The sequence below is a fragment of the Botryllus schlosseri genome, chromosome 7, assembly GCF_051294905.1.
Source record: "Botryllus schlosseri isolate E-star chromosome 7, Bs_hap1, whole genome shotgun sequence".
Classification (NCBI taxonomy): Eukaryota; Metazoa; Chordata; class Ascidiacea; order Stolidobranchia; family Styelidae; genus Botryllus; species Botryllus schlosseri.
Window position 1 is genome coordinate 11,810,737 of NC_137242.1, and position 12,155 is coordinate 11,822,891.

The 12,155-nt window shown below is 41.7% G+C and overlaps 1 protein-coding gene across 5 annotated transcripts in view; it reads left to right on the forward strand.

Moving 5' to 3' along the window:
* Positions 1-828: 828 nt before the first annotated feature.
* LOC145442220 (alpha-tocopherol transfer protein-like) overlaps positions 829-12,155 on the forward strand; it is a 234,018-nt gene continuing 222,691 nt past the window's right edge. For 2 of the 5 annotated variants that reach the window (XR_013915977.1, XR_013915978.1), the window contains exons 1-7: positions 829-1,846; positions 4,017-4,113; positions 7,509-7,611; positions 7,908-7,990; positions 8,446-8,544; positions 9,391-9,501; positions 10,316-10,582. Coding sequence is in view for 1 of the 5 variants with exons in the window: in XM_080320129.1 (XP_080176255.1) it covers positions 1,665-1,846; positions 4,017-4,113; positions 7,509-7,611; positions 7,908-7,990; positions 8,446-8,544; positions 9,391-9,501; positions 10,316-10,444 (804 nt within the window). In the remaining 4 variants the exon portion in view is untranslated. The other 3 variants (XR_013915976.1, XR_013915979.1, XM_080320129.1) reach the window with 3 other exon arrangements.

Here is a 12,155-nt window from a genome sequence, read left to right on the forward strand (position 1 = left end):
CACTACACAGTACACAAGCATCCGTCGGTTACCGTTATTGACCAAGCTTGCTCGGTAACGCTTGCTCTGTATTCGTTGTTCAAAAATGTTGGAGTTTCGTCCAATAAAACTTCGAGTCCCTGAAAAATATTAGCACCCTGTGCACTGTAACAGCTCATATGTGGGCAGGTGAAGTACTGCAAAAGATTGCGGCGCAATGATCGGACATGACAGCCGCGTGAAACGTCCGTTTACATGCTGATCGGTAATGTTCGAGTTGTTGTAGTCCTAGATCAGTGGTTCTCAAACGGAGGGGTGGTTCTCAAACGGAGGGGGGGTGCGCAAAGCTGAGGTCAGCTGAATTTTTTTCACGCTAATCGCGATTTATCTCCAATTCATAGTTGTTGCTCTGTATATAGTCCGAATTTCATATTTGAAAATTCCTTCAACAGTCACCTCCTTTCATGCCATCAAACTATCCGTTGGGATTTCTAGCACTATGGTTGCATTTTGTGATTTGGCGATAAAAGGGGCGCGAAATTTTTCACTTTCATAAAGGGTGGCGTGTCTCAAAAAGTTTGAGAACCACTGTCTAAGATGTAATCGCGCAATGTCAGTGGTCCCTGAGCAACGTCCGTAATCTTTAGAGCCAGCGCGACGCTCCTCGAAAGCGACTGACATCTTAAGAATGTCATTAACATTGCATTTTAGTACAAACGCGGATAGTCTTGCTATTACAGAACGCAAATGTTCCCGATGTAAATCGTGTTTGTATACCTCAGTGATGCAAATCCGCCCTAGGGATAGCATGATCCGTTGTCGCGCATCGTCTCAGATCACCTAACAAACAATGAAAGGCTTCGCTTCACTGGAGTTGGTCGACGTGAAGACAACAATACTGCCGATGGGAGTATGCCATGATAGTGTATACCGGGGTGGTTACTTTTCTTTATATATTATTTGTACGGGAGAGCATTAGTTAAGGAATATGCATGGTTTCGAAAGCTGGGAATAGCTGGGAATATAGCTGGGAATATATTGCACAACTGCAGGTCTATTGCGTATTCTAATCCTAACTTACGTTCTTCTGAGGTGATAAATCAAGCAAGATTTGCAGACTGGTCATGGTCATGTATAGTCTTACCATGAACATGAGCACTGAGCAGTTGTCTTATCATCATTTGCTGACAAACAATCGAAGCCAAGCCGGAGTCACGTAAACGCCTTCGTATATCGTAAATGGAAATCGTGGTCTTTGTTTGAGATTGTATTGTGACAATTAATGGATAAAATAACCTCATACACATCAAGATTATAAGCATACTATAGTTATAGTATACCATTGTCGATAACGCACTGTCGACGGTTGTGTACTGTAGGTCGAATTAAATAAGCAACAGCTGCAGTTACTTTCGTTTGTAAAGTTTACTTGTGCATTTTCATGTTCGTACCAGGTCAGCATAGCGTAAACGCTGTAATGGTACACTGTATAAGTGTATATTACATCAAACTGTAGCTGTACGACTGTACGACGTATGTACATCAATACATCACTTATTTTTCTTTGCCACTTTATCCAAACAGCGATTTCATACCACAGATTCAGTTTAAATAACAAACGTGCAATGGTATGCTAACAAGAAATCGCTCATTTCAATCCGCTACCTCAGAAGTTATAAATTACCATGACTCAGAGAAGATACAAGTTTACTCTAAGCGAGGAAACCCGCAAAGTGTGTGTAAATAATCTCAATGAGCCGGAGAACGACGAAAGTCTACATGACATTATAGATCGCTTCAAGACCAACTTCAGCGAGACTCACCCGTCATTAGAGCTCATCAGAGCGGACGATGCGTTTCTTCTAAGGTGAGGTGCGACTTGAAAAATCGTATTCGAAGGTCTATTGATTGCGAATCTGGATTGGGGTTTGGAATGAGGCTGGATTGACGGGTAACATATTAGTTTACTACCCATCAACCGCGATCAAAGCAGTCATTGTCGGTACTCAAGTAAAAGTAAGAGTAAGAACTAAATTCACAGTCAAGTACAAGTCCATGTTAAAACACTTCAAGTAGAAGTTGAAAACGATATCTCTGATAAGTACTCAAGTTAACAGTTCTAAGAAGTAGAACGGGAATAGGGGGTTCCAGACTTTTCTTAGCCAATCGCCGGTGAGATCACTCAAAACGGCAAGATGAGTCTACGTGACCAATGCGATGACAATATAGGCACGGTGTTACCGTCATACAGGGTCTGTATATTCCTTGTCGCTCATGAAAGTGATATGAAATCCATCCAAATGTTACTTTGTACTTGACGCCCGTATATCTATTTAATTATATTTTAATCAGTGGTGGTCAGTAACGATTTCTACTTTTTTCGAATACTAGTTCTACTTACTTCGGTTATTATGCTTTTAGATAATACTACCACCAATACTATAGTATTACGCAAAAACTACTTACTTTGAACATTCTGCATTTTGCATAGTAGAGAGTAGTTTTGAGATATGCTTGAAGCACTTTTATGAGATATCTTGTCATGACGCAAGAGCCCCTGCGTCACAGTAACCAAATATTCAATTCCACTAGCTCCGTGGTTCTCAAACTAGGGTCCGCGCCTCCGCGGTCCTTTTGGGGTTCGCGAGACCATTTTTAGGACCGCAATGCACGTTCTAAAATATTCAAATGATCCAGAATTATTTTTCTTAATTGAGGCAATTTGCTTTTAAACTTCATGAAATTCACGAAATAACAACATCCTCCAACAAAGTAATTATGAATATTGAAAAAAATTGATTTCTGGCGCTTCACGCGACAAGAAAATAACTGCACACTGGCTGGTGCTTATTAAGCCGATGGAAAGAAATTAAGTCTTGCGATTGTGATTGGCTATTTCCGCTCGTTCGCGAATCGCGCAATACCGTTTGTGAATCGGATGTATAAAGTCTAGCGATTAAATTACCCGTATATTAGGTGAAGCGCCCCATCAAGGCCAAGACCAACGTTTTCGGGGGTTGAATGTGAATTTAAACCGGTTGAATGTGATTCAGGATTTACTGTCGCCTTCTTAAAAACGCAACCACACATAGCCGAGGTGGTCGCGAAAAATCGGCTTCACCTGTTCCATTAACACCACGAAATAAAACACGTTGTTTTGTGGTGACTTCGTAAGGGACCTTGAGTAATTTGCAAAATTGCGAGGGGACCGTTTCGCGACTTTTGATTGGAAAAGTTTGACAACCACTGCCTTGGCTATGCTCGTAGTGTCATTGGTCCTTTTGCGCCAGTCACAAAGATGCACCCCGTAATTCCGGAAGTGGCTATATCCAACAATTCGCCAAAAGTATGCGACATCGACCAAATCTACATACTTCAAGACTCACTACTTCGGCCACTTCGGTTTGTATATAGCAGGGGTCGCAAGCCTTTCTGAAACCAAGAGCTACTTCTTGGGTATTGATTAATGTGACGGGCTACCAGTTACTCCCACCGTTTATCCATGCTCAGTTGGATCTCTTCACTTAGAGACATTCAGAGCACTGGGCAGGGTTTCCACCCCTCACCAAGAACAGATAACTCCCACTCACCGGGACTCACAACAGCGTCTCCGGGCTCAGTTGCGTTGACGCACTGCGCGCCGAAGCGCCAATCTTTGCGTCGAGACTATAGGGAATGTTAACTAGATTCCAGTTAAGCCTCCGCGTGGGCGAAGATGAGTAACGCCCCGATCGAAAACTGCGTTGGTATGTTCCTTAGGTACGACTGACCTATGTTCAACTACTGCTCATATGAAACCCTTCTCCGCTTCGACTTTCAAAATCATTTGAATATTTGCTACTGCGATCGTGGGCGGCTCATTCGGTCCTCGCGGGCTACCGGTAGCCCGCGAGTACCGTGTTGGTGACCCCTGGTATATAGGCTGTGTTCCGAGTGTGGTATTACAATAATAGCGTATATGACGATTTGTTATACTTAGTCCGATGTCTCACTACCCCTATACAATATGTGTCATTACCTTCCGCTTCTTCGTTCAGATTTTTGCGCTCATGTCACTTTGATATCGCCTTATCTGTGAAGACATTAGCGTGTTACCACAAACTGCGCAACGAATGGAGGGACGTTTTTGAATTGGTAACGTGAAACTATCGCTGCTTCATTATAGCATAGGGTTGCAATACGTCCGGAATTTCCCCGGACATGTCCGGAATTTCACTGTTCAAACTGCGTCCGGGAGGAAATTCCAAGATACGCCCAAGTGTCCAGAATTTTGAAGGCTTGAAGTATAGGCTCATAATTTTCTCGTAAACTAACATAAACAACATTATTTTTGGGCAGATTTATGATAGTTGAGTTTTTCTTCGCGCTGGGCGCGATTTAGTGTCACATATATTGATTTTAATATGGGAACTAACCGCCCTCGCAAAAACTGCAATCAAAAATAAAAAGTAACCTTCATTCACTGAAATAAGTCTAATTGTAATCGCAATTATAGGATAGAGGCAGGCGCGTAGCCAGGGGGTTGAAACCCCCTCCTTTCGAAACGCGAAGCCCCCTCCTTTAACGCGAAACCCCGGCCTTTTCAAATGACCGCTCTGACGCTAATATAAGGTTGCAATTCAATAAGTCGTATTATCGGTATTGCGCGCGGCTAATTAACGAAAGGCGTGTTGCCAATTAGCGAGATTCGTCCGTGCGCATTGCACTCCTCAAGTACACAATGTAACACGACACGATCTCCCGCTGAGATGATTGCGAAATTAGGTCATTCATTGTCGCGCGTTCGGCAATCATTGCTAACCTGATTTACCGCGTCTCCTACAAGCCTAATTCCGCTGGCTTGAATAATCGCATCTGCATCTGCAATAGGCCCTGTGCGCACGATATCGTCGCTGGCCTACACAATCACAACTGCATTGGCTTAGTGCGCACGATATCTTCTCTGGCCTACACAATCGCATCTGCAATAGGCCTAGTACTTAAGATATCGCTAGCCCAACTACCGTGTCTTGGGCCTACCATTCTTTGGCTCCTATTTCTCGATGGCTTGGATAAAATGCTATTAAGCATATGCTGATTAGCAGGGCGGTTTTTTTTACCTAAAAAAAAGAAAATTTTAACCTAAAAAAACTGAATTTTGACCAAATTTTGACCTAACGTATGCAAATTAGGTGTTTTCCCACATAATGTTAAAATTGTACCACTTATCTTCATTTCTGGTTGGATCTGGCCGTCCTAACGAAGTAGTTTGGCCTGAAAAAGCGTTTTTGGCTTAGAAACAGGCAACTTTTCACATGAAAAAAAAACAATATTTTAACGAAATCTGGCCCTATGAAGAATTCCAGTGGTTACAATATGTATTATGGTAGAAATAATTAAAATATTTTGTAGTACAACGGGAGATGCTTTCCTGCATTCTTGGGTAGAAAGTGCACGTCCTTACTAAGAAGCTTGCCAAGGACGTTCAACAGCAGCAGTTGTTGGCTGACAACACTCAAGTTGTGCGTACACTGCTGGTGCTGGTGACACACCGTGTTGCTTCACTCTGACAAAGTTGTCTACATCACAAATTTTCATCATGCGCTTCTTAATATAAGAATGATGCAATGCACAAGAAGTCTTTCTTCAGTGAGGATATTGCGGTACGTTGACCATAACACCATGTCTACCTATTATTTGTTTTATTTGACCTTTTATGATTCACAATGAGCAGACGATTAGCCGTTTACAACGGTAGGCCTATACAATAGGCTAACAGCGGTAAAATATCAAATTATAAGTTCACCAACAGTGCAAAATCTACGATACAAACAAAATGCAGACGTCAAAAATTTTTTGACTTCATGAAAAATTTTGACAAATTTTGACCTAACGCTACAATTTTGACAAAATTTTGACAAATTTTGACATGTCAAAAAAAAACCGCCCTACTGATTAGCGATTGTGATTAAAGAGTGACATCTCGACGATCTCGTAACTGAATGTCGTCGAATGTCAGCAATCATGTGCGACGCGTGCGTACATGCGTAATTGATTTCCACTACTCTTGAGTTATAGTCCAGCAGGCTTGAGATATAAAACAGGTAAGGTTTGAACCACCTGAAATCGGCGTCATTATAGCACATATTCCATAAAAACTTTGACTTGCGCAAATAGTCGCCGAGGCTACGTGAGACGCAAGATTGATAAGCGGGCGTATTTAATTGTTGGACGCGTTGATAAGCGCGCGTATTCAAATGTTCGGCGCGTGCGTATTTCATTGTTCACGACAGATCAGGGAGTCGCTAATTAACAGCACTTCTGGACTCGTCGACAAGCTTATCATACGCCTATAATCGCCAACACGGGGATGTTGTATAATCGTTATTTACGCATCACATGAACTTAACCCTAATGAACTGATGCTACATTACTAAATTCGAAAAAATCGAACCCCCCCCCCTTAGTTTTCGGCTGGCTACGCGCCTGGATAGAGGTATATTCCTAGAGTTGGTTAGGGCCGTGCTATAAACCTGCGGGTGGTTTGCCTTTATTTTGGGTTCGCGAAGATGTTGAACGTAAACAACTTCCAAAAGAGGCCGTGAGTAAGCCTTGGCAAAGATGCTGACCTTTTTTCAGTAATCAGCTTATCAAATTTTAAGCTGATGGGCCACGCAACAGGATCAAAGCTATATAGAAATAAATGGAAGAGCCAATATTACTGACAGAATCCATTAAAAAAATTTAACGACCAGATGCATATAGCAATAGCAAGCCCCCCAGAAGTTGCATCAATTACCCTATGGTGGGCCCAAGATCATTGTTTATTTGGGCGGGAGGGGGGCTGAAAATATGTGGTTTCGGTCCTGGTTAGTGGTTACAACTTACAACATACAACCACATACTCCTGAACCGGATCGTGACCACCTCTGATCAATACGCAAAGTTTTGCCAGTGTGACGTCATATTGACAGACTATGTACTCATACCTCATTTTGAAATCCGCCATTGGGCGCTAAAGAGTGTCCGGAATTTGAGCGAAAAATAATATAGTAACCCTTTTATAGCAAGGATATCCAACATTGTCTGAGGTGGTCAAAGTACAATAGTGGGGGCTGAGTGATGTGATTCTGAATCAAGTATGAAGGCTTCGAGTCGAGTATTCGAGTATCATGCACTCATTATGACGCCGTAACAATATGAAAGATGTGGGAGGTTGCAATATTGACCTATTGTGCTACCACAGTTAATATAATGTCAGCATCGACATCTCTATAATGTCAGTTCTGCTACTTCTGCGTCACATTTAGGATCATTTGGTATATTTTCGAGCGCATAGGCTACCTATTTTATTGCACTTGTGACAATGATGTGGGTTGATCACGACTTCACAGATGTATTATTGCCACTAACGTGCGAAACTTGTACTACACGTCTTTCAAATGTTGCGATACGACCAATCGAGGTTTAATAAAATATTAACTAATTCATTAATATGATGGCAATTGTGGATATCTATCCAACAATCACTCGGTATTCCCTACGTACAGGTTGAAGACAAATCTAAACTCGAAAACGTTTTGAAAAAGGGTGCTGCTATGAGCCTTACCGGGCTGGCGAAGGACAAAAGCTTTATACTGCTGAAAAGACCAGGTCAGTGAGAATTCGATGAGGATACGCCTATCTTCACGACATTTGAAACCGTCGCCATACTCATATATTATCCAATTTATTGAGCTGTATATTACATCCAGAACCCAGCGGCTGCCGAGGAAACCAGTGTTGGTATCAAGCCATGATTCTGCCGTAAAATAGTGATGAGGATCATTGAGCTATTGTGCTATGTAAGCTAAAGCAACCCCACACACGGGAGAAGCCAAAACACTCTCTTTACCATCATTGATATATTTCATGAATGGTTTCTACTTCCAGATGCAATTGCTTTACAGGAATATCCGGCGAAACGGTGAAGCACTTCATCGCCTCTTTGTTTGTCTCGTATGAAAAGTTACTTGAAGAAGAAGAGTCACAGGTACACGTACTTTTTCATGTCATAACGCGATGTGGATTCCTGGCTGCAGAAAACAAGGTGGAAAATTATTAATAAATAATATTCGTCACGATCCCGTCACGTGCCGTGTTTTTGACTGACAAGAAAGCGAGTAGATGGAACAGAGCATGATACATATTTTCAAATCCAAATCAGCTAAGTGTTCGAAGTCGAGCACAAACAGTAAATCTTTAGATGACATTATGTCCGAATTTAACCTTACACCCGACAACCACTGGAATGTAGTAAAGATGGGCCCAATTTCAGAGCGCAACTGCGTAATCAAATTCCAAATTTGGCGGTAGTACAAAATTACATAGTCCTATTCGAATTCTGCAGGAATTCCCAGATATCACACAGTTTAGTGAAGTTCTAATCTTTACGGTATCACATGAAATTTTGACAAATTATTTTCACTTGGCATCATATGTTTGCAGGTTTACGGATTTACTGTCATTGCCGATATGACCAATCTCAGTTTCAGATTCGGAATGCAAATGGCCTCTCTTGGGAAGCGATTTTTGAAGATGCTACAGGTGTCTCATTAGTGTTCTTCATTTCTTTGCTTTACAGGCCTTTATAGGCTTTATTAGGTCCACTGATCATCAGGGTTGTAAACAAGTCACAAGTCAATCTCACTTTTATAGTTTTGACTCGAGTCAAGTCAAGTCATTTTCAATTCACCACCGAGTCAGGCCCGAGTCCAAGTCACGGAGTAGGGTGTCGAGTCCGGGTCACATCGTTTAACTCGAGTCCAAGTCATTGTGTTTACTGTTCAGTTCTGAGTTAATGTCATGTGAATCCCATTTATTTACAACTCTGCTCGGGTGATGTCGAATGGTTCGCATTCATAATCTACTAATTTTCCTCACTTTTAACAGTTTCTGGTATCATTTTCGAGCACCAGTACTGATAGACGAAATAATAATAGTCTGATAACTATTCTTCGAAATTACAATCTAATCTCTGTCTTTGTACACCAAGTCTCGAGTCATATGACTTGGTCCGAGTCATGCACAATGACCCGAGTATAAGTCGAGTCAATTTGTTTATTTAATTTTTAAGAAAATGACTCGAGTCACCAGAAAATCGCGACTCGAGTCGAGTCATGACTCGAATCATTAACACCCTGCTGATGATCGAGCAAATTGTGATATTAATGCCACATGGCTGCGTAGTAGGAATAGTGCGAACCGCAACCACTAGGTATAGGCTACTATAAGCAAATTTTAGTACTATGAGTTCATAAATCATAATAAATGATATCGGACTATAGCGTAAATGATCACAACAGTCGAAACACCTGTACTGCATTGACAAAAGCGTATGTTGTAGTCTTCCACTTCCATCTTCAATTACTCGTGAGGTCATTCTCGTTGCAGGAAGTGCTCCCGATACGAATAAACATGCTTCTCGTCGTAAACGAAGGATTCGCGTTCGGAGCCGTTTTTGCTGTCGCCAGCAAGTTCATGAGGACTAGCCTCCGAGAAAAGGTACGTCGAATACAGAGGCGTGGCCAGGATGAAAATTCGGGAAGGCAGAGCGAAATATAATTGCAACGCATTGTAGGCCTACAACGAAGAAGTCAGTCTGTCAAAGTCGATGATTCAAAGTCCAAACCCAACCCTTTTACCTAGAGGTGGTAAAAGTAGTCAAAGTAATTTCTACTCTATGTCAATTACAATAGGGATTTCCAAGTAAATAGGCATGGTTTTGCCTAAAAAACTGAAAATTCTGAAATGAGAGTAGAAGCCGTAGGTCCGCCTCTGATTTTGCCCACATATTAAAAGCAGAGCCCGACCGATTATTATCGGTTCAACGATAATGTCGAGTCGATATACCTATATATTTTGAAAGAATTATCGGTATCGGCCATTGGAGGTGAAACAATATCGGCAATTTTCTTGACGTCTCAACATGATGGTGTAGGAAGCAAGAAAACTATCATCCTTGACCGCTAGACTGGGAATATCGCTATATTTCATATAGCTTACACTTTCAAGGTGTCCAAATGCAGTCTTTTTAGTTTATTTCATGTTCAAGTATGACAATGGCTGTAAAGCGGTTGGAATAAATACTCTGAAGTTTCGAAAAGCGTAGTAGATTCCACTTTATTTGAATATCTGTGTTATCGGTGAAGGTGTTAGATACCGGTATCGGTCAAAAAATCCTATTGTCTGTCGGGCTTTAAGTGTCGGTTCTTCGATTCGCCACACCCGTCTCATTTTATTGCGTGTTGACAAATGACAAAACGCACGAAATTGTCTAGGCCTTTCTTGATTTACCGAAATTGATTCTGCGTTTCAGATCAAGCTTCACAAGGGAAACCTCGTTGGCCTCCAGAAGTTTATTGACGAGGACATTCTGCCACCAGAGCTGCACGGTACGGGCCCTGCACTAGACTGCGAGAAGTGGTGCAACACCGTTACATCATAGCAATTTACAACGTAAATTGCTACGGTTACATCGTAGACTTTATGTCATCACATCCCAGGACTTGACTCTGTCCAAAGACATCAATTTCCTGCGCTTAACATGAAATCAAAAACCAATCATTTCATGTACTTATACAGCGTAACTTTGCGCAAAGCTACTGCAGACGGGTTTACTATCGTTACGCCATTTGGCTAGGCTTATGCCCCGACAACGCCACGCCTCTTGCAATCCACAATGCTTCCGCCCTGCGCGCTTCAATGTTCGCGTCATTCTCGGAGGACATAGGTCGCTGTTTTTCTTCTTCACAAAAATCCAGGAGAAAGACCCGAATACCGCGATTTGAATGGAAAGAACCAGGAAAGCGTCGAAAGACAGTCCAGAAATCAAGATTGAACGCCGTGGCGTCAGGCATAAATACCATAGTTCTACCAGTAGGCCGAGGTCGATTGTTATTCAGTACTTTGTCATTTCGACACACTAGGCCTACTATCTGTTCATTATTGTATGTTGTGCGTATTTCTTGTCGCATTCTTCTTCTATACTGTCTTCTTTACTTTCATTCAGTGTGCATGCCTCCTCTTTACATCGCCTAGGCCAAGGTGGGTGTCAGATTCCATAGACTACTCCTTGTCGCTTCGACATCTTCCTGTCTTTTCATTGTATCGCATTTTTGTGGTGTATTGAACTGATAAAATTGCTAATAAACCAATGATGAATGACGATGATAAGATGTATTTCAGCGGGTGAAAATAATAGAACCGCTTATTATGGTGAACTGAACACCCGCAGCTGGATATAAGCAGTCCTCGTACGCCAAACGAACGTACTTAACGGTATATACGTGCGAGCAGCGAAAGAATAAGCAACTGCTGCGGCTACTCGGATAACAATGTTCCTTCATTAGATGCAATTTACGATTGCGTTCAAAATCGCATTTATGCAATCAGCAATCGAGCTATTATACAATATACATACCCGATCATGTAGACGCGAAATGGAAAGTTATATGGTTTCTGCATCGACCCTACGTGTAGGTCCTCCATAGCTGCAAATTGTATATGGGGCCTTAGGGTTGTTCAAAAATAATTCCTCTTTCTCAGATTTGAGATTCAGTGATTAAATTGTTAGGTTGCCTAAAAATCGCTGCATACCAAGTTTTGCTCAAATACAAGCTGGGGAAGAGCCGATTGAAATTTGGAAATATAGTATTTACGGTACCAAAAATCGTGTTTCAAGCATGCCCGTAGGGAGAGTAATGCATTTTCCATGCGTTATCTGGTTAACATCATGAAAAATAACTAGTTGAAAATTAGTGAGCTCCATTGAACTGCCTCTTTAGAGCGATGATGATATAATTCGCGAACAAAATACTTTCCACCACGAAATTGGCGACCACGAAGAGGAAATAAGCTGGCAAGCAGCTGAAATACATGTCAATATATTTCCAAAGTACGTACTAGTCATTTATTCGGAACTACCTCTTATTACACTCTGTCAAGAAGATTTTTGAGGTGATATTAAAAGACACCCAAGGTGACTACATGCTTCATGAAGTTTGAGCTATTAGCTTTATGAGTCGCGCGACGTTTACGAGCACCTAAGAATCCAAAGTAGGCCTATGGGAAGTATGCCACATGAAATGTTCTGACATGTGGTTAAGCAGTTCTAAGTAGGCTATACGCTGACTGGGCTGGGACTGGATTCGAGCACA